The following is a 22,800-nucleotide window of genomic DNA, read 5'->3' on the forward strand; positions in this document are numbered from 1 at the left end:
ATGGCAATGGAGGTAGTAATCAGGGCCTCTATGTGGGTCGCAGGTGGGAAGAGGTTCCATGATGGTACTTGGTTCCCTCAATCAGGGCTTACATGGACAAAGTTAAATGATAATCTAACGTTGGCTACAGTACTGGAGAGACCAGTGAAGAGCTTAGGTAGCTGGTACAGTACGGCACTAAATAATACTGACCAAGTTCTGGGAATAAAGGCTGAATTGGTGAAGGCTATTAATAGCATTGATAGACCATGTGTGCCAGTGAAGTTGAAAGTGTTTTGTCTGCAGTTTGGCTTACTGCCTCGTATTAGATGGCCGTTGAAAATTTATGATGTTTCAATCACTGAAGTATGGAAAAGGTTATGAACAAGACTATAATGAAGTGGCTAGGGGTGCCACAGTGTTTAAGCAGCGTGGCATGGTATGGGAGAGGGATACTGGACCTACCACTCACAAGTTTGGTTGAGTAATTTAAATGTGCAAAGGTGAGTCGCGAGAATATTTTGTCAGGGGCAAAGGATGCAGTGGTTAAAGCAGCAACGCCAGTCACAAAAGCAGGAAGGAAGTGGAACCCACGAGTGGCAGTGCAGGTAGCCAGGGGCTCATTACAGCTAAGGGCCAAGTGCAACACGGAAGAGCGGGCCTTCGGTCAGGTGATTCGTGAAAAGCGTTTAGTAAGGCCACATCACCAGAGAGAAGGCAAACGATGACTAGATTTATTCACGATCAGGAAGAGGAGGCACATTGCGCAACAGCAGCGTCACAGGCAAAACAAGGCCAGTGGTTTCGCTGGGAGAATGTAGAGAAGTGGAAAATCACTTGGCAAGAATTGTAGGTGATGGAAGCAAGTCGTATTGAGTTTTTGCTTGGAGCCACTTATGATGTCCTTCCAACTCCACAAAATCTTGGACAGTGGGTCCTGCTTGTAAGGTCAGTTTGTTACAGGGGAGGTATACATGGAGATATAATCAGGTGCTAAGGGTTTTAGCATGTTTGTTGGACAGCAAACGCTTAGAGGTAAACGCATTAACGAGTGGTTGTAGTAATAAAGTGATTAGGTTTGTGCATGAAAGTGAACATATTCGAGAGTGTGCACAGGCTATAAATATTGGTAAATGGGTCGAAGCACAAGACTGAAAATTGTTGGTGGACGTGGGTAAAAAACTGCAGGTCCCGGAATGCATTGCATTAACTACACTGAGGCCAGATATGGTGCTGTACTCTGAAAGTAAACGGATAATTCATGAAGTAGACAAAGCATTCGAAAGGAAGAAACTGGACTATGCGGACTTGGCGGCTGAGGTGAAGGAACGTGGGTGGCAGGAACATGTTAGACCGGTGGAGATAGTTCTTAGGGGATTTATAGCCAAATCTGCCACATCCCTGCTTGTGCAGTTCGTATCAGGGGCCAGACACTAAGGGCAGCTGTGAAGAAGTTATCAGAAACAGCTGAAAGGTCTAGTCAGTGGTTGTGGATAAGCAGAACACAGAATAGTTGGGGAAATGCACTGTAGAGATGCTGTTGTGGTGGTTGGTGATGTAGCATGTAAAGATAACATGGAACTGGTGTCAGTGGGTCTAGGTACAGCCTTAGTCACCAGGGAGGCCAGTGTGGATTTACGGTTGTTGATACTAAAGGGTAAGGTAGGACTGTAAATCTAGCTTGGAGTGGGGTGGGTCTGGGACACCAGACTTCACTGTTGAGCTTTCTGGAGGTGTAGAACAGCATCAGAAAAGATGGTAGCCTCTGCTTTTAAAAGATCTTCCACAGTGCTGAACATGATTTTATAAGATGATATTAACCCGTAATGTTCTTTAAGGTCCTATAAAAGGGAAATCCATTCAAAAAGGACTGTGTTGCCTATATGGGTCAAATGTAGCTAAATGTAGCTAAAATTAAAGTTGACATTCAGCACTTATATTTTAATTTAAAATGGTTTCCTCTGGGTGCTCCGGTTTCCTCCCACAGTCCAAAAACACACAATGCAGGTGGATTGGCGACTCAAAAGTGTCCGTAGGTGTGAGTGTGTGAGTGAATTCTGTGTGTGTCTGTGTTGCCCTGTGAAGGACTGGCGCCCTCTCCAGGGTGTATTCCTGCCTTGTGCCCAGTGATTCCAGGTAGGCTCTGGACACACCGCAACCCTGAATTGGATAAGCGGTTACAGATAATGAATGAATGAATGAATTCTCTGGGAATGCTGAGCCAAAACAAACAAACAAACAAAAGTCATTGTCCAGTTACTTATGGACTGAGCGTGGGTTCTCTGAGATTGCTCTCTTTGACGGTGCTGCTGTTTGTGAGCAACGTGATCATTATGAAAGAGGCCAGCCTGGTGGGCATTAAGATTATACAACTGGTCACATGGGTGCTGGACTACCCCTCTGAGGGCCACCCTGCCTTTCAGATTTGTCTATTACTGTAAATTACAGCAGAGTACTTTCCAAAATGACTGTACTTCTTTTCCAGTACTGTACAATGCTACTACTTTCGTATACTAAATGTTTGAAGTTTTTCACAGTCTATGATTAAATTTGCAAAGTAGTCAAGTTCAAATAAGGGCAGACTACTATCTTCACTTTTGAAAATTACTGTAGAGTCCTGGTATATCATAGTTGGTGACATGAAATTGTCAGTTAAGTTTATTATTTTATGTTTATTTTTATTGCTCATAAATTGTTAATTAATGCTGAAAAGCAACCCCCCCCAATAAAGAAAAACTTTAATATCTCTCTCAAACCAATCATTGCCAAACTCTAATCCTGCCATGTTATCACTGCACTGGTCCAAATGGATTGCATTACAATGCATAAACATTAGATAATAAATTATTTTTAAGCGCTAAAATACAACTCTAATACAATATTTTTTTAAAAATATGACATGCCACTTATGCCTATGACAAGCTGGCCTACTTGAGCAGACGCATTTCTCATCTCAGCTCTTATGTAAGAGAGACTGTGCTGCCGCTTGGATCACCTTGTCTGTGGTGCAGCTTAACAGCTTATGAATTCGGAACAGGCTCCACACATCCAAGGCTTCCACCCCCTCCCCTTCCTTTCCTGGCGCACACACACACACACACACACACACACACACAGCAATCTGCCCTTTCACACATGCCACATCATCCCGTTGACCTACGAACCCTGCTTTTCATTTGAGGGACAGTTCTCACGTCCAGTCACAATGAGGATGAAGGTATAATTGCAAATAGATGTAGAGATGAAATGAATAAATACACCTTAATAACAAATGTTCCTAATGCTTATCATTACAATGTGCTGTGATTTCCTTTAACATAGCTCACAGATAAATAGGAATCACAAAAACACTAAAAATAATTATTAACAAAATTGGAAAAATTACACTGATGCTCTTTTCCCCTTGCAACCAGTCTTGTCTGACATTATAATTTCTTCTTGCTTTACTTTGGAGCTAAAGTACTAAAAAGCAATTGGTAGCAAGCAAACTATATGATGTGCTATGTTTTTTTTATCTATAAAAACTGACAAATTTAGGCTTCAAGATGCATTCAGGTAAATGTATGATGATTATGCTCAGTGTTAAATGGTGTATAGGCTTTCGTGAACTGTCCACTAGATTAGCCTCAAATTTAAAGCTAAATTAGAACATTTGGAATTTCATACTTGTCTGACTAAACATAATGGAAAATTCTATAAATTTGATTTTTGGCAAATCTATTCCTTTAAGGAAAAGAACTTGTCATTCTTTAAAGAAAATCACCAACTCAAATCAACCATTCAATCAACATTCAATGAAAAGTTATTTCAGTAATCCCTTACTGCTTTGTTTTCTTCATCCTCTGATGTCTCAGTATCCTCCTCTTCTTCCTCCTCCAGGAACTCCACATCTGACTCCCCAGGTGCAATGGGAACACATATGGTCAAGTTAGGATTGGTCATATAGCTGTCCTCCCCTTCTGGAATGATATACTTCTCTCCATAGCGTCCAATTTTCCCAACAACTCCGTTACATTCAATGTGGTTGGTACTGTGAGCCTTGATGACTGCCAGGGCCTCCTTGTTCTTCTGCCTGTGTCTGGACAGATTGCCGTTGAAGAGGTCCTTACTGAAGCCCAGAATCCAGGTCAGACTCGAATGAATCCGTGCAATGGCAATCTGCAAGTTGTTCATTTCGCCATCCTCATCTGGAGCTGACAGGTTATCAGAACTGAAGGAGCTCAGCAAAAGAGCTAGGAACAAGTTTAGCACCTAGAGACAGAAAATGCATAAGCAACTGTAATTAAGATCACTTAACAAATGAAAATGGAGGCTTGGGATAATTTGCACTTAGTTTGCATAATGGAAAGGGGAAAAGCTTCCATTATTATCCTTTAAATTTGCCTCAGCTCTGGTGCAAAACAAAAAATTGTAAAGGTGAAAGGTACGGTGAATTGGATGTTGTAAACTATTCTTTTAAGATTTAATAATGTTAACCTTACATAAAATTTTCAGGGGACAAAACTCATGTAGAAGTTGTGATTTTTTTTAAATAACAAACGAAAATATGTGAATTTAACTGAGATTTAGCTCACAATGAAAGGATATACAATTTATTCATGGCTTGATTGAATTTTGTAAATATTAAACTGCAACACATTTCAAAAAATGGGACAGTGGCAATAGTATATATTTTAGAGAAACATGCTGCAACCAGTGTGACATCTTTTCCTGGAACATCCATGGTTATTTCACTAAAAAAATGCCAGACCTCATTGTTCATGTGATAAAACAGCATGACTCTGTAGACACAGTGTGTTTTTTGACTGGCCGGCCTGCAGACCAGATCTGTCTGCTACAGAGAAACAGTGATAAAAACATGCCTCTGTTCCGAGTGTGATACAGGCATCAAAAACAAACAAAAATATGTAAATGCTATAACCTGTCTCTTTAATTTTATGGCACTACATGCCTGATAACATATCAGTTTTAACACATAATATGCTTTAGTTGCACATGATTGAACATGAATTTAAGCCCAGTCATTATGATCATGTAATCCCAACTACAGGTCTGCTTTGAGCCTTACGTTTACTGGCTCAGTAAATGAGCTCATGCCAGCATGAGTTCCAGGAAATGCTTGCCTGTGCAAGCTAGGCTCTGAACTGTATATATTACAGTCAATGATATGCATTTAACATTGTGTTTGAGCCACTATGTGGCTCAAAATGGACCTGGTATTTGACAAATGTTTTTTTTTCATCTGACAGCTAGAACAATCCCTAAGGGGAAATGGGGATGTAAAAAAAGTACATCGGATACAATGAGTAAATTAGTGGTGTCTAAAGCTACACATCATGATTAATCATAAAAATACGATGAGCTAACTGTGTAAATCAAATCAAGTTTGGAGCAATTTCTGTGTAGGTCAATCAATTTCATATTTATGTTTATAGAAATGTACATCTCAGTTTACAAAATTAAAATTTTGGGGTTTTTACACATACCTTGTACAAATGTCTATTTAGTTTTTTTTATAAACTAGGAGATGTATCATGCCCCAGAATTTGAAGTCACGGGTGAGCTATTTCACTTTTAAACTTGAACTACTGAGTCCCAAAGACAGTCTCAAACATGTGACTTCAAACAGCCAGGTTTTCTAAATAACAAATCCTGTCAGCATGCAGGGTGGGGTTTTCAAGCTGCAGGCGAGGTGCAGACTGTACGTAAAGATAGAGGTGTGGACGGATTCCACATTCCTAGATCCATGTGTACTGATTCATAGGAGGTGCAGAGCTACAGGGGTCAGACAATGAAACTGAAACACCTGGTTTTAGACCACAGTAATTTATTAGTATGGTGTAGGGCCTCCTTTTGCGGCCAATACAGCGTCAGTTCGTCTTGGGAATGACATATACAAGTCCTGCACAGTGGTCAGAGGGATTTGAAGCCATTCTTCTTGCAGGATAGTGGCCAGGTCTCTACGTGATGCTGGTGGAGGAAAACGTTTCCTGACTCGCTCCTCCACAACACCCCAAAGTGGCTCAATAATATTTAGATCTGGTGACTGTGCAGGCCATGGGAGATGTTCAACTTCACTTTCACGTTCATCAAACCAGTCTTTCACCAGTCTTGCTGTGTGTATTGGTGCATTGTCGTCCTGATACACGGCACCACCTTCAGGACACAATGTTTGAACCATTGGATGCACATGGTCTCACTGGTGCAATGTGCAGTTAATGAAGATTGGCCACCAGGCTGCTCCAATTTAGCCATGAAACCTCCCTCACTACAATGACAGGTGTTTCAGTTTCATTGTCTAACCCCTGTACATCTAAACCCATTTTAAGGCATTAGGGGAATTTTAAAAATATCTAATTTTGAAAAAAGTAGAGATTTTTAGAATTTCATTTGATGAACAGGGGGTGACTGGTATAATTAATATTATTTTGTGGAAAGCAAAAAACTTTCTTAACAATTTTGCAATGTTTTTATATTTCTGACATTGAAACCAACAATATTTGAAATTAAAACAAAAATGATGTAAATGTAACTAATTACTTATGTAATGAATATAAAATATTCATTTCATTCATTCATTATCTGTAACTCTTATCATTGGGCGCAAGGCAGGAATACACCCTGGAGGGGGCGCCAGTCCTTCACAGGGCAACACAGACACACACACACATTCACTCACATCTACGGACACTTTTGAGTCACCAATCCACCTACCAACGTATGTTTTTGGACTGTGGGAGGAAACTGGAGCACCCGGAGGAAACCCACACGGACACAGGGAGAACACACCACACTCCTCACAGACAGTCACCCGGAGAAAACCCACACGGACACAGGGAGAACACACCACACTCCTCACAGACAGTCACCCGGAGCGGGAAACGAACCCACAACCTCCAGGTCCCTGGAGCTGTGTGACTGCGACACTAACCTGCTTCACCAACGTGCCGCCCAATATAAAATATTTTGAAATATATTGTACAAGATAAACTTAGGCTCTAAAAGGGGGTATTGTGCAAGATCTAGTTTATCATAATGTACATGGACTATGCTGTTACCCAGTCATTCAATGTCTATGTTAATAGGAGCATTGTGGCTGTTTACTAAATAACATCTGTTCTGCTTTAATAAATCTCACCAAACAAATCTACAGTGATATGTACTTATACTACTAACAACAGGTGACAAGGTCAACAACAGCCAAAAAAGATATCCTGCTTATCTTCTCTCTTTTACTGAAACCAAAATAAAGGACAAAAACACAAACTCATGTTTAAAAATGTACTTAAATTAGTTGGTTTGCTGTAATCTGTAAACATTGGTTTGCTGTAACCTGCCACAAATGTGTATATTGTTGTAAATGAAGGTAATGTCCAATATGATAACTGTTCAGTGGATCTGTAAATAAGAATAATATGAATGGGTGTTCCTCAGGCAGAAAATTACAGTATGTGTCATCTGTTTCTCTGGAAAAAAAAAACATTCTTGAGCTGCTCCACATGTATGTTTTTGTAGGCTATGAAAAGGGTCATGTTGGTAAGGGCATGAACTGGGCGTAAAATCACAGTAGATCACTGAAGCTTACGAAACATAGCTTTCATTGAATTCAGTATTACAGATTGATTCCTGATAACATGATAGTTCAGCAACTTTTCAGAAAATTTCAACCTCCAAAATCGCTTCAGAACATAAAGCATGATACTGAACATTTAATACATTTTCAAAGTACAGCCATTTATTTTTTCAACCATCAACACAGTCTGAGTAGGCAGGCAATAATGTTCTATAAGTGTTTTTGACATTAGTCATTGAACTCGAATGATGCTTATGCTGTCACTCAGAAAAAGCTAGTTTATGTGCCTTTGTATAGAACTCGGCTAACGTTCTCAAGAAAAAATGTTTTTGAAAAAGGTGTCCACACTTCCCAAGTGTCAGTAGATAGTAGGTAGTTAATGTCATGTTTTAGAAGCCTATGCTAAAGCAGGTACTTTAATTTGGAGTCACTGCATACTGAATACATCAAACTGATAGAGGTAGTAAATAAATATTCCATATACAAAGTGCATAAACATGGAAGGTATACCTGATATAATTGCCGATGTACTGATACTGTAAAGTATCAGAAAAAAGTACACATCACTGAATGTATGTCTTAATCTTATTTCCAGCTGGGAACAAATTTTTCTGGTTCATGAACCAGTTTATTTCTGTGCAAACGTGCCGAACGGTTTCAAATTTAGCTCACAAACTGGAACCATTCCGGATTCTCGTTGGTGGAAAAGCGGTATGTGAAATATAGCTGAACTAACAACAGAGGGTGAAATAAGCTTAATACTCGCATTTCAACAATAGGAGACAAAAATGGACATAAAATAAAGTACTGCTTGCAGCATATGACAGATGTGGTAATCCTGTAGTCAGCACAAGCCATGCGCTACACATTTTACCCCATCTCCCTCATAACAGTTATCTTTAAAGATCCTATGCAAACATGAGCTTTTCCAATCACTACAAAAACCTACACCGATAAAATCATTTGTCATTAATACATTTGAATATGCAAATGTATTTTTCAGAACCTTTTAACTTACCACCAGGTTGCCTATGACCATGACCAGCATGAAGACCAGAATGCAGAGTGGTTGTCCAGCCACTTCCATGCAGTCCCACATGGTTTCAATCCATTCGCCACAAAGGACACGAAATACAATCAAAAAAGAGTGGAAAAAATCCTTCATGTGCCATCGTGGCAGTGTACAGTCCTTGCTGATCTTGCACACACAGTCCTGGTAGTTCTTCCCGAATAGCTGCATGCCCACCACAGCAAAAATGAAGACGATGATGGCCAAGACGAGTGTCAGGTTGCCCAAGGCGCCCACTGAGTTGCCAATAATTTTTATCAGTGTGTTGAGTGTGGGCCAGGACTTTGCCAGTTTGAAGACTCTCAACTGAAAGAGCACAGAGGTCAGTGTCTTGTTTTCAAAGATATCAAACACTGCACTGAGTAAAATTTCAATAGACCAAATAATTTTGTGGTGAAAAGCTAGATGTCACAAATTTTAATCCACTGTTTCATTTAGCAGATGAAAAGTTTCATGATCACCCATGTTACACAATAAAGCAAATAAAGAGTGTTTTCCACAAGGGTGTATTTAGTTCAATTAGTATGAAAATCCGGAAAGTCATAGTGTGTAATGGTCAATAAAACGCTGTAGGGGCAACCTCAAAAACCAAATTATTATACATAAAAGATAGACAAACTGGTCAATCCATTTGGCTAAACACTACATGACCTGTACTACAATTTGTTTATGCATTGTGATTGAAGTGGACAGAATGTGTAAGCCACATTTGGGTTTCAGTAGTAACATGATGGCATATTTAATCATTCTAATGCAGTGAGCATTTATGCTAGCGTAAGTGTGCATGTGAACAAGGCTATGTAAAAAGCCAGATTTTCCACTTAAATACATAGAACATACCTATGCTCCCAAAACTGTTACCTATTTGAAGTTGACATAAAGGCATATATAGAAACACATGCTATCTAGTAATGATAAGGACAATCATAAAGTTCTGCACATGGCTTTCCCTCCAGATTTACAAAATAAATGTAGAGAAACATTTTAACATAAATGTTAAATAAATCAATGTTAACATAATCCCCAAACACAAAAATATTTGATCAATCTCCAGTAAAAATATTCTGCTGAACTACTTCCAATAGAACTAATACAGTGGAACCTCTAAAGTTCGTTTCATCGAGTCAATTTTTCCCATTTAAAATAATGGAAAAGCAATTAATGGGTTCCAGCCCCCACCCCGAAAATCACCCTTTTTGAACTGATATATGTTTACAACACTCTCAAATTAGTAAAAAAATACATGTAGCGTTACTAAAAATAAAAGAGAAATACAGTGGTAACAGTAATAAAAAAGAAATAATAAAGTTTTAAGTGGTTACACATCGCTACCTTGAAGACGTGACGACTGGCTGGAGGAGTAACACAGGCACTGGCTGTATGACGGGAGGTGGGGGGTGGGGGGAATAACGGAGAGTAGGTGGTGAATGTGGGGAGACGAAGCGTAGATACGGCTTAACTTTCACGAATTTCGATGTCTGCTATTTACACTAATGCTAAATTGCTAAAGCTACAATTAGCTAATCTTAAAAGCTCACTCAAGTCTGGGCGCTGGGAGACTCGCCTATTGGGGTCAGTGGCCATTTCCAGCCGCCGGCTCGGGGGAGGCTCAGGTTCGTTTCTAGAGTCATGGTTCGTTGGTGGAGGAAAAATATATTCAAATGCCCGGTTCGTATCTTGGAAAGTTTGTTAGTAGAGGTTCCACTGTACTTTGACCATACTGATGCTTAGATGTAACCATACCAGTCTGAATGAGCGGAGCACAGATAGTCCTTCCACATTAGATAGGCCAAGTTCCATAAGACTCAAGCAAACAATTATCCCATCAAAGATATTCCAGCCCTGCTGGAAGTAATAGTATGGGTCCAAAGCAATGAGCTTCAGCACCATCTCAGTAGTGAAGATGCCAGTAAACACCTGAAGATACAAAAAGATACAAGTCAACAAAATATAAACAGACTTGCTGAAACCCTTCCATGAGTTTTTTTTTAAATATACCTAATGAACAAATGTTACTAAATATATTATTTACTCAACAGTTGAACCAATACAGCCTTTGTTGAAAGAACCAGTATGTCTTATATTCTGGCCTAAAAATGCATACATGGGGCTAATAAATGACTTTAGTAAACACTATTAACATTCGTTGTAATCTGCTATAACACTTTAAATACGATAGAGACTGCTACATTACATTTGATGCATTTGTATGAATACTCTGTGTAATTTCTCACCAGGTTCCCCACACTGAGCATGCCATTGAACTCCTCAGTCATGGGGTAGTGCTCCAGGGCCATGAAGAGTGTATTGAGCACTATGCAGATAGTAATGGCTAAGTCCAGGAAGGGATCCATCACCATCACCTTCACTGCCTCCTTAAGCCTCATCCAGGTTGGAGAGCACGTCCAGATCAAGTGCTTCTTTGCAAATTTATACCAGCATGGATAACACTTCTGGCGAGACTCTTCCAGCTCTAAGATTAAAAGGTGAATCATTAAGATCTGGTCACAAAAAATATCATAAAAAAATGTGTTTTGCCAAAAAAAAAAAAAACTCACCTATGTTTAAGCTTAGATTAAAAAATATAATTAAAGTATAATCCTGTAGTTCAAAATGTGTTCATTATCATTCATGTGTGTCCAAACATAAGATTAATGAAAGAACAATAAAAAAAAGTCTCAATGAAGCACACACCTCTTTGTGGAGCATTTTTCTAAAAATTACTGAGTAAATATGTGTAAATAAGTGAGTGAGTTACAAGCCTGTTCACTGAGAGACTTCACATCTAAAAATAGCAATGTTGTTCCATTCTCATAACCATGAGAACAGTTTGGCATTAATAATTTTGTTGCAGTGTTCATTGTGCTCAAAGCATGGAGTGCACTAGATGCTCAGGCTAAAGGAAACTAAGCAGCATCACACACCATCCATGGCATCACTGAAGAAACTGATGGAACTGAGTCCTCTCTTTCTGCGCGGAGGGGGTGCTTCCACTTGCACTTCCTGAGTGGGTTTGGGGACCGCAATAGGGTGCTCTTCCACACACAATAGCTCCTGTTACTCATCATACACAAAGCGTATATTCAGAACACATACACTATATGTTTGTACAGGGGATAGACAATATTTATAGCCTTTAATAACTCCATGATACTTTCACAGTAATATGCAAAGTCAGAATTCACTTTCTATTTTATGTTATTCCCAGACAAACATTTCGCTCTCAGTAACTATACTTATTTTAGATGCATATGAGAAATAAATGAGCAAGGTGCTAAAAAAGTGGTGCTACTGAGATTAATTAAGTAAATGTACACTACAGCAATGAAACAATACATCTGAGATATATACTGTAATATACTCCACAGTAAGCACTTCTAAGACCAAGCTTTCAAATGTGGAAATGTAACCAAAAGATGTTCCGTGAAGCTGTTTAAATGTCATGGTTGGCATGAAAGTTTTTTTTAAAATGCCAGAAAATGCCGTTTGAACCAACTACTCACCATGTCTTCTTTGACCTTCTCCATGCTGCAGCCAGGCAGGGAGTTGGGCGTGTGGAGGCCGATGACAGTGATCCCATTTTGGTCGAGCGAGACATTAAGACGGCCATTAACGGTGAGGGTGGGTGTAAAGACTTGCGAGCAATGGCTGCGAATGCTACTCGTGCGGCGCTTGTGCCACGGTGTGACAGTGGACCCTGCCCTGCTTCGGCCATCACCGAGAACACTCTTCTCATCATCTGCAAAGTCAGCCTCTGAGTTATTGCGTGGGCGGAAGGTGAAGATGCTGATGTTGCTGCCCCGCCGTGTGCTGAGAGGATGGGAAGAGAGAGTAGCTAGTAGAGGGTGTGTGGGCTGGAGCAAACACAGAGAGATAAATTGGCTAGAGAGATGAAGAGAAGGTGTAACAAATGATTAAGAAGAACAGATAGGTGCTGATAAAATAGAGAACAGAATGGATAAAGATTTTGATGAACAACAGTAATGATATTTTATTATTACATAATTAGTTATGCACTGGATTATATTTACATTTAATGTACGCTCAGGCCTGTGCTGTTTGTTTCTGTGTGCAAAAAGACATATATGAATGAGAAATCCAAACTGGCTGATGTGATACCTACACATGTAGTTGAATAAGTTCATCTAACGAAAAGATGCTGTAAAAAGCATGTCAAAGAATATTCTATAGGACTGGCCTCTCTAAAACGTGTTAATACAGTAGTCTAAGGGTCTTCTGTGGACCCCTGGTGCAGGGACATAGACACAGGTGGGTCTGGAAGGGCCTGAGCCCACCCAAACTGAACAAAGACCCAGCCAATCAGCCATAGCTAATTTCCTCTGTCTGAGTTCACACACGTGGACACACTCTCCTTTTTGGCAGTTCTGTGCTCAAGTTAAATTAGAATGGCATTGTAAACATAGAGTGTGTGTGTGTTTGATTAGTCTTACTACAGTTCAAATTTTTCTTGAAAATATATGGTGCCTCATTAAGAGGAGAATCAGACAACAGTTTCCACAGACTGTCGAGCAGCTTGTGTCTGGTATATAGCAGGAACAGGTCAAATTCTCCTTGCCAAACTGCAACAATTAGTATCTTCAATTCCCAAACATTCATTCATTCATTATCTGTAAGCGCTTATCCAGTTCAGGGCGGCGGTGGGTCCAGAGCCTACCTGGAATCATTGGGCGCAAGGCGGGAATACACCCTGGAGGGGGCACCAGTCCTTCACAGGTCAACACACACACACACACACACACACACCTACGGACACATTTGAGTCACCAATCCACCTACCAACGTGTGTTTTTGGACTGTGGGAGGAAACCGGAGCACCCAGAGGAAACCCATGCAGACGCAGGGAGAACACACCACACTCTTCACAGACAGTCACCCGGAGGAAACCCACGCGGACACAGGGAGAACACACCACACTCCTCACAGACAGTCAACCGGAGGAAACCCACGCAGACACAGGGAGAAAACACCACACTCCTCACAGACAGTCACCCAGAGGAAACCCATGCAGACACAGGGAGAACACACCACACTCCTCACAGTCACCAGGAAGAAACCCACGCGGACACAGGGAGAACACACCACACTCCTCTCAGACAGTCACCCGGAGGAAACCAACGCAGACACAGGGAGAACACACCACACTCCTCACAGACAGTCACCCGGAGGAAACCCACGCAGACACAGGGAGAACACACTCCTCACAGACATTCACCCGGAGCAGGAATCAAACCCACAACCTCCAGGTCCCTAGAGGTGTGTGACTGTGACACTACCTGCTGCGCCACCCAATTCCCAAACATTTAAAACTATAATTTTTAAGAAATGTGATGTGACCCAGTAGTAAACATGCCACTCCCGTTTTTTTTTTTTTTTTTTTTTTCAAATGTTGAAGGCATTTCTTTCTAAATTTGTATAGACTTAACAAACAGAATTAAGTTTGTCACTGAAAACAGTGAAAATCTCATGTCTTTTTTCCTGTTAAATAAAGGTTAAATTAATTAACAAAGAGTTTTGTGCATTTATAGGATTATAGGATTTCTGGAAATGGGGTTTGTATATTCTTAAACATGACCTCTGTTTCCTTCATTGAAATACAGACAGAAAAAACTATCCCTCATGTTTCAGGCATATGACATTTTTAAACATTTTATAACAGGGAAAGTAATTTATTCTTTAATGGGAGATCTTCAGAAATCATACCTTCTCATCAAATGGATCGAACTTGTGGGATCTGAAGTCTGTATCCTCCTCTGTCTCCTCTGACATAGTTCTGTGGGATCTGGATCTGGTCCGGCGTTCTCTGGAGTCTTTATGACTACATGGAGATGGAACCATTTCTTGCACTCGAGCTAGCTCAGCTTCCTTGTTTCTTTTTGCTAATGCCTAGAAAAAACGGTTCAAAGCAACTTCTTCAACAGATATTTTATTGAATGTTCTATAGCTAAACAAAATACATAGTCAACTTGAGTATACACTGATCAGCCACAAGATTAAAACCACAGAATACCATTAATTGTCTTGTTACAATGCCACCTTTCTATGGAGAGAGATTAGTCTCAAAATACTTTACAAATGCGTAAATGTTAATCCACAAATTAAACACAAGTCACAAATATGATTCACTGTTTACGAATGAATACGTCCCAATCTGTGTCTCACGGTCTGCAATTTGTACAAATACAGTTACATTCATAAATACATGTTTTTGGTTTTCATAGATATATCACAATTTTACAAAATAAATACATTTGTTTACATTTACATTGCAAATATTTGTAAAGTCGAAGACTCGAATTTAAAATTTATTTGTAAATTGTAGAATCTGCGTTTGTGGATCAAGTCACTCGCGTGTTTACCGTGACATGCATTTGTTCATTTCCTCTAGCGGGTTTTTGGATTTTGAGACTTTCCTTTCGCATTTCACCCGCTCCAAATACAAATGCAGCCTGATCCACAAATGAAACCTATTTGTGACTTTATTTGTGGATTAACATTTACGCATTTGTAAAGTATTTTGAGACTAATCTCTCTCCAGACCTTTCACGGGGTGGGATTTACTAGAAAGGGAGTGAGTCAGTTCTTACCATTGATATTTTGGAAGCAGGAAAAATAGACAAGTGTAAAGACCCAAACTACTATGACAAAGACCAAATCTCCAAAATGGCGGGTCTCCTGAAATGTTTCTTGTATGCTGTGTGTAGTACTTACTAAAAGTATTCCATTAGGACAGCCATTAGGCTCACTGTACAAGGCTCAAATGGGTCAGCATGGGCAAACAGCAAGTTGTGAAGCACTGTATGTTTTAACATACAACAATTTGTGATACAGGAGCTCCTTTGTGGGATTGAACCAGGAAGACTAGGCTTCCATCCCTGTGGGCCCATGAAGATGTTGTCTGTTCACCTGACTAATATATTCCACACTTTGACAGGTAACAAGCTAATTTTTGTTTACCACTTCTACTTCTATCTATCAGTGGCTTAATTGATTTCATTCTTGTGGTTGATCTGTGTACAGTGACTATAGCATTTTGTGTAAAGCAGAGATGAATGGTTATTACAAAATCAGCTACATAATCTACCTGTTACTACACGGTTCCTCATTCATCCACTACTATCTGCCATGATTGTGATAATCATCTTAGCATAATAACTGTAATGTAATCAAATGGAATAACAGTTGAGCAACAACGGAATAACCTGAGGTTATGTGTATTACCCTTTGCTCTTTTCGGAGCTGTTCCATGGCCAGCTGGAACTCTCTCTCTTTCTGCCAGGCCTCAGCGATAGTAGCCTGGTTCTGCTCCTCATACGCCATGGCCACCACAGCCAGGATCAGGTTCACCAGGTAGAAGGAGCCCAGGAAGATCACCAGCACAAAAAAGATCATATAAGTCTTACCTGCCGAGCGCAGAATCTGTCAGAAACCAGGTGGACAAGAAGTGAGTAATTGATTTAAACTCCATGGACTAAAAGACAGAGGTTTTCCTAGTTTTTAATATTTCTTGACCATCTAACAATTTAGAATAATGGTACTTAGAGCAAAATAACACAATACAGAGAAAATGTTATCCATTTTTATGTAAAGTTTCCAGTCAAACAGGCAATATGTGGGAGCTTTACAAAACCACAGCCCAACACATGATTGATTATTAATTATTTACTTTAATCTAAATAACCCTAAAGGATATATTTACAGGAATACTGGAATCAATCATGTAACATATATATATATATATATATATATATATATGTGTGTGCAGGGGTTGGACAATGAAACTGAAACACCTGTCATTTTAGACCACAATAATTTATTAGTATGGTGTAGGGCCTCCTTTTGCAGCCGATACAGCGTCAGTTCGTCTTGGGAATGACATACACAAGTCCTGCACAGTGGTCAGAGGGATTTGAAGCCATTCTTCTTGCAGGATAGTGGCCAGGTCACTACGTGATGCTGGTGGAGGAAAACGTTTCCTGACTCGCTCCTCCAAAACACCCCAAAGTGGCTCAATAATATTTAGATCTGGTGACTGTGCAGGCCATGGGAGATGTTCAACTTCACTTTCATGTTCATCAAACCAATCTTTCACCAGTCTTGCTGTGTGTATTGGTGCATTGTCGTCCTGATACACGACACTGCCTTCAGGACACAATGTTTGAACCATTGTATTGGATATATATATATATAAACACACGTACATGAATATATCACTGCACATTAATGTGATCAAAGGTCACACAACCTGAAAATACATATGCATTAATACATGACAATAACAGCGTATCACTACCTGGTGATAGAGATTTTCCCAGTAGTCTTGTGTCATTAGCCTGAAGAGTGCCAAAAAAGCCCAGCCGAAACCGTCAAAACTTGTGTAGCCATAGTTGGGATTTCTCCCCGTCTTCAAACAGTCAAACCCATCAGGACACTTTCTGAATGGCATAAAGAGAGCAAACAACGCAAACAATAATACAGTTACATACTCCAGAAACAAGTTAATCTGTGACATGAATTTAACTCTGAGTTGTGCTGCCATTTTATTTCTATTTATGGACTTGTAGTGATTGGTATAGTTTGAAAATCTAAACAATTTTACACTTTACAACTCCAACAATCAAGAATTATTATTATTGCCCTGTAAAAACCAGGCATTTATACCATACATGTAAACATATTTGAGTCCATTGTAGATAAATATGATATCCCATTGTTTTAACAATTCAAAAATGAATACAGAGGTTGCTTTTCTGTGTCATCGTATTAGCAGAGAAACCTCAAATGGGGCCTCACAAGACATCCACAATAGTATGCACTGAGGTCCAAAGGGGATTATGATGAGACAGATGGGTATCAAGTTGCAGTTTTAATTTTTTTCTAACCCATCACCCTCCGCCCATCCCATCTCTCCCTAACCATGGTGGCATTAGGTTTGAGTGACAGGCAGAGTGGAGGACAGGCCTGTGTCAATCTGAAAGAGGGATCATTTAGTAATGGAACTACCAACAGCTGGAGAGAGCACTGCCTCACTTTGAGGACATCTGGAAAGCTGTCAGAAAGGGGGGATGAGGTAAAGGGGAGCGAGAGAGAAATTAGGTAAAAGGAGTAAAAGCAAGTAAAGGGGAAAAGAGGCAACGAGTGAGGGAGAGAAAAGGGAAATGTGTATAAGAGAGTGAAAGAGACAGGAGTTAAAGAAGAACTGTAGCAAAGACACAAAGACGTAAAGAGGTAAACGAGAGAGAACAGTTAGAAGAAGAGTGGAGGGGAAAAGAGAGAAAGAGTAAGACAGAGAGAACAGTGGGAATAAAAGAACAAAAAGGAGAAGATTTAAAAAAGCAAGTGTTTGCATTAACGAGGTTCCACTTATTTATCCACAGATGTGATAAACAGCCTGGAGTTGATTAAGAGAAAAGTGACCAGAATGCAACATGAATAAATGTCTGCGTTACAGAAATGGATGCTGGTTTGGTCAGCTCTGTGAATAAACAAAGAGAACAGGCAGATAAAAGAGGGCCAGTCTAAATTCCATGCATTAGCCAAGATCAGATGTGCAGAGGGTTGCTATGAGGACACTCTGAGTCTCTATAGTAACAAAGTCTGGGAGGCAGTTGCCAGCGGAGACCATGTTAATGGTGTCTCTTGAGTCCAGCCTCTTACAGCAGTGTGTGTGTGTGTGTGTTCCAGTTTGTGTGTGTGTGTGTGTGTAAGACTGCTCATTCAAAGTGGTGCCAGCAGTACCTTCCGTCCTTCTTGCACTATTGCACAAAACTGCCCACATTTAAATCAACTTTTTACAAATACTATGCACCTATATATTTAGGCTGTTTGCCAAGAAATACATTTATGTTTCAGCAAACATTATTAAACTGATATAGAGTATGTAAAAAGTGGAATCTGTGTGAGTACACACGTCAGATTTATTCTCATATAAATGATGTAAAATCAGCATGATTCCAGCAGCCAGTGAAGCACATGTTGCACTGCAGAAAAGGGCACCCAGCTGTGAGACAGTAACAGTACATACTGCTCTCTGAAGTGATCTCTCTCAGACAGGCCTGATCCTGTCTCTGATCATCAGCCAGATCACACACACACACACACAAACAATCACACACGCACCATCAATAGTGCAGCATCTTATTTCATCTTAAAAGGTCCAAGGTCACGTCCTGATGGCACTGGGGATTTTCTCAGCATGGCCTTTAAAGGAGAAAGATCTCTAAAGCAAAAAGGCATGAACCCAAAAATATCTCAACTGAAACATAGGGTCAATATCTGAAAATAGAAACTGTGCAAATGCACTGCAAAGATACACCTGGTACACATTTTTACAACAACACAGGAAAACAATACAGGAATTTCATATAGTGAAGGGAAATGAATTGAATAAACACATCTTAGGCTGTGACTGATATCATTAGTATTGGGCTATATAGAGAGGCACTATTTAGTTCACTAATAATGCCAAGAAACACAAGTAAATTCGGACAATACCACTGTCCACTGCTTAGTAATAAAGAAACTCGAAACTCATGCTCAGTTCACACCTCTTTTAGGTGGATATGTAAATAACTTAGGCGGCACGGTTTTGTAGCAGGTTAGTGTCGCAGTCACACAGCTCCAGGGACCTGGAGGTTGTGGGTTCAATTCCTGCTCTGGGTGACTGTCTGTGAGGAGTGTGGTGTGTTCTCCCTGTGTCTGCGTGGGTTTCCTCCGGGTGACTGTCTGTGAGGAGTGTGGTGTGTTCTCCCTGTGTCTGCGTGGGTTTCCTCCAGGTGACTGTCTGTGAGGAGTGTGGTGTGTTCTCTCTGTGTCTGCGTGGGTTTCCTCCAGGTGACTGTCTGTGAGGAGTGTGGTATGTTCTCCCAGTGTCCGTGTGGGTTTCCTCCGGGTGACTGTCTGTGAGGAGTGTGGTGTGTTCTCTCTGTGTCTGCGTGGGTTTCCTCCGGGTGACTGTCTGTGAGGAGTGTGGTATGTTCTCCCAGTGTCCGTGTGGGTTTCCTCCGGGTGCTCCGGTTTCCTCCCACAGTCCAAAAACACACGTTGGTAGGTGGATTGGCGACTCAAAAGTGTCCGTAGGTGTGAGTGTGTGAGTCAATGTGTGAGTGTGTGTTTTCCCTGTGAAGGACTGGAGCCCCCTCCAGGGTGTATTCCTGCTCTGCGCCCAGTGATTCCAGGTAGGCCCTGGACACACCGCGACCCTGAACTGGATAAGTGCTTACAGATAATGGATGGATGGATGTAAATAACTTCTGTTCTGACCTCTATTCCATAATTAAATGCTGCTGAGTGTGCATTTGTAAGTAAATGTGTCAAAGAAAAAAATTATATATAATTTTAAAGACCGAGTTGTTCAGGCACTCATACATTAAACATTAGGGATCACAACAACAACAGAAGTAAATGATTTATGATTTAAAGGCAACACAGACTTGTTCTCACAATGTTCTCACAGCAAAACAGTTTTTATCCATTGTTTGCATTACCACAGAAATTAATTTGTAACTTGAGCTATTTGGTGTTGTAGCACTCTTGATACACAGTGAGAGAATGTCTGAGCCAGTTCCAAATAACATACTTTATTTGTTTCCCATTTACAGAGCCAGGCCCTGTAGAAATACCTGACCTTTTTTCAGACCTTAGAGCTAGCAAAAGGAAACGTTCTCTGAATTGAAAAAATAAACATATATGAGATTAAAATCGTGAATGTCGCCTTGGTTAGTACAGTTGCCTTTTGGTTTGACAGTATGTAAAGTTACGCATTAATAGTGCACCACAATCTGCAGCTCCGGCAGGTATTCTGGGTGCATATTACTGCCATGTGTTTGAGGATTTTTTTCTGTGCATACAATCATCTCACTCTGATTTACAGAGTAATAGAGGCAGAGAGCAAAGGGCAAGGGGGAAAGGGAAAGAATAGTATGTGTGTGTGTGTGTGTGTGAGAGAGAGAGAGAGAGAGAGAGAGAGAGACAGAGAGAGAAAAGAACAGCAGCCCTAATCCCCAATGTTCTGTTACGGTAAAAACAGCCATTAACAAACCTACAAAAGGGCTTAGGCAGGATCAGATGTGAATTTAGAGGGGAAATCCTCTATAGAGCAGGTTTGTTTATGAGCTGCTAGAGCAGCAGGACAGCGCCCTCGATCCCATTAGTGTCAACACTGTTCAACATTGCCAAACAGAACCCACCGTTCACATTATGCTTTGTAAAAAAAAAAAGCCATAAGAATTAGCCTTCAGTTTTTAGGCACCTGCTCATTTAGTAGGTCTTCTGAAATTAAGAGTATCTACTCTTCTAGGAAGGTTTTAGAACCTTTTTTGTTGGGCTTTGAGGTTATTCAGCCATGAATAATATACAGTAATAATATACAGTGAAGTAATATACAGATGTTGGATTAACAGTTCTGGATCACAAACCTTACTCCAGCTCACACTAGAGGTATTGGATGGAGCTTTATCACTCTGATGAACAGTTTCAAAGCTCCACAGCCTGTTTTTAGGAACTTCATATCCTGATAAGTGTCTCCTGGCATTCACCATAGTGACCATAAACTCATGTCAGGTTGAATTCTGTTATACAATCTGTGTATAATAAAGTGTGCACAATGTGTGCATTTTAAAATGCCTTTATATAGTGTCTTAGTTTAAGTAGTGAACATATTGTTAATGTAGTAAAGTTACAGCATTCATTCATTCTCTGTAAGCGCTTATCCAGTTCAGGGTCACGGTGGGTCCAGGGCCTACCTGGAATCACTGGGCGCAAGGCAGGAATACACCCTGGAGGGGGCGCCAGTCCTTCACAGGGCAACACAGACACTCACACATTCACTCACACCTACGGACACTTTTGAGTCGCGAATCCACCTACCAACGTGTGTTTTTGGACTGTGGGAGGAAACCGGAGCACCCGGAGGAAACCCACGCAGACACGGGGAGAACACACCAACTCCTCACAGACAGTCACCTGGAGCGGGAATTGAACCCACAACCTCTAGGTCCCTGGAGCTGTGTGACACTACCTGCTGCACCACCGTGCCGCCCAAGTTACAGCATATTGTTCATATATGTACTTGACTAGTATATTTTTAAATGTGTGCTAGTTTATGTCTGACATTTTAGCTTGTACTTAGAAGATCTGACTGAGGCACTATAAAGCACAACTTTTGTTTCAAGCACTTTTAGGATTCTGGAAACACATTAACTTGAGGCACATTTCAGACATTCCTATATTTTCCCCAAATATATATTGATGTAAATAAAATAATTTAATATAAATTAAGTTTATATCTTAATTAAAGATAACAGTGCCAGATTTCCCTTTTTTAAATGTCTGTTTTAATCATCACACCAATTTCTGCTGTTACTTATTTCCAAACTTTTCATAGTGTACATTCCAACCCACCCAAAAGAGCGGAGGATTTAAAAATAACACAGATGGGTATTTAGTTCAATGAAATCCTTGAACTAGCCCTGGCAACATAAACATCATCCTGTGGCACTTGTTTGAAAGGCACTGGGATTTGTGGGATTATAGAAAAGGCACTGCAGAGGCCGAGTAGCTGCTTCAGGGGAGATATTTGGATCTGTAGAGCTGCAGGCCAGACTCCTGATTCACTAGGAGCTATTCCAACATGACACTGTCTCTGTATAACAAAAAATATAAACTCTTCTCGACAGTGTTTTGCATTTGTTGAATTAACCGTATTGCAGTCTATGAATTACCCAGTCAGATTACACACATGTCCTTCTCCTGGAGGAAAATATCATTTGAGAGGTAGTGCAGTACATAAAGGTCACCCTTAAAGATAAGCTAAGACAGGTTTGGTGTACAAATTTTGCATCTATATGTTGATCTATATGTTACTCTTAATTAAACTTTGCAGATTTTAGAGCACTACATTCTACAAAGCATGACTACAATTTCATTCTATTTATAAATATTTCAGGCTAAAAGTTATTGTAACTCCAATCGACCGTCCATAAGCTAAGCATGTACATGCTGTCAACTGTCTGACCAAGGCTTTCCTTTATACAGTGGAGTTTTCTTTACGTTTATACCTCACAGCATGTCATGTTGAAAAATAATTTGCCTAAATGTAGACCTGTTAAATGTCTTCAGGCGCCCGTCATGTCAGTGTTAAGGATCAGGTTTGGAGATTAAG

General features: G+C 40.3%; 1 protein-coding gene across 1 annotated transcript in view; it reads right to left on the reverse strand.

The window, feature by feature from the left end:
- Positions 1 to 22,800, reverse strand: part of LOC136677895 (sodium channel protein type 2 subunit alpha-like) — a 52,310-nt gene that overhangs the window by 12,776 nt on the left and 16,734 nt on the right. Inside the window, exons 9-17 of the mRNA XM_066655593.1 lie at positions 16,933 to 17,074; positions 15,861 to 16,058; positions 14,343 to 14,525; positions 12,125 to 12,475; positions 11,546 to 11,675; positions 10,856 to 11,094; positions 10,365 to 10,538; positions 8,571 to 8,927; positions 3,802 to 4,230 (exon numbers count right to left, since the gene is read on the reverse strand). Of these exons, the coding sequence (XP_066511690.1) occupies positions 3,802 to 4,230; positions 8,571 to 8,927; positions 10,365 to 10,538; positions 10,856 to 11,094; positions 11,546 to 11,675; positions 12,125 to 12,475; positions 14,343 to 14,525; positions 15,861 to 16,058; positions 16,933 to 17,074 (2,203 nt within the window). The remainder of the gene's footprint in view (positions 1 to 3,801; positions 4,231 to 8,570; positions 8,928 to 10,364; positions 10,539 to 10,855; positions 11,095 to 11,545; positions 11,676 to 12,124; positions 12,476 to 14,342; positions 14,526 to 15,860; positions 16,059 to 16,932; positions 17,075 to 22,800) is intronic.

The sequence above is a fragment of the Hoplias malabaricus genome, chromosome Y, assembly GCF_029633855.1.
Source record: "Hoplias malabaricus isolate fHopMal1 chromosome Y, fHopMal1.hap1, whole genome shotgun sequence".
NCBI lineage: Eukaryota > Metazoa > Chordata > Actinopteri > Characiformes > Erythrinidae > Hoplias > Hoplias malabaricus.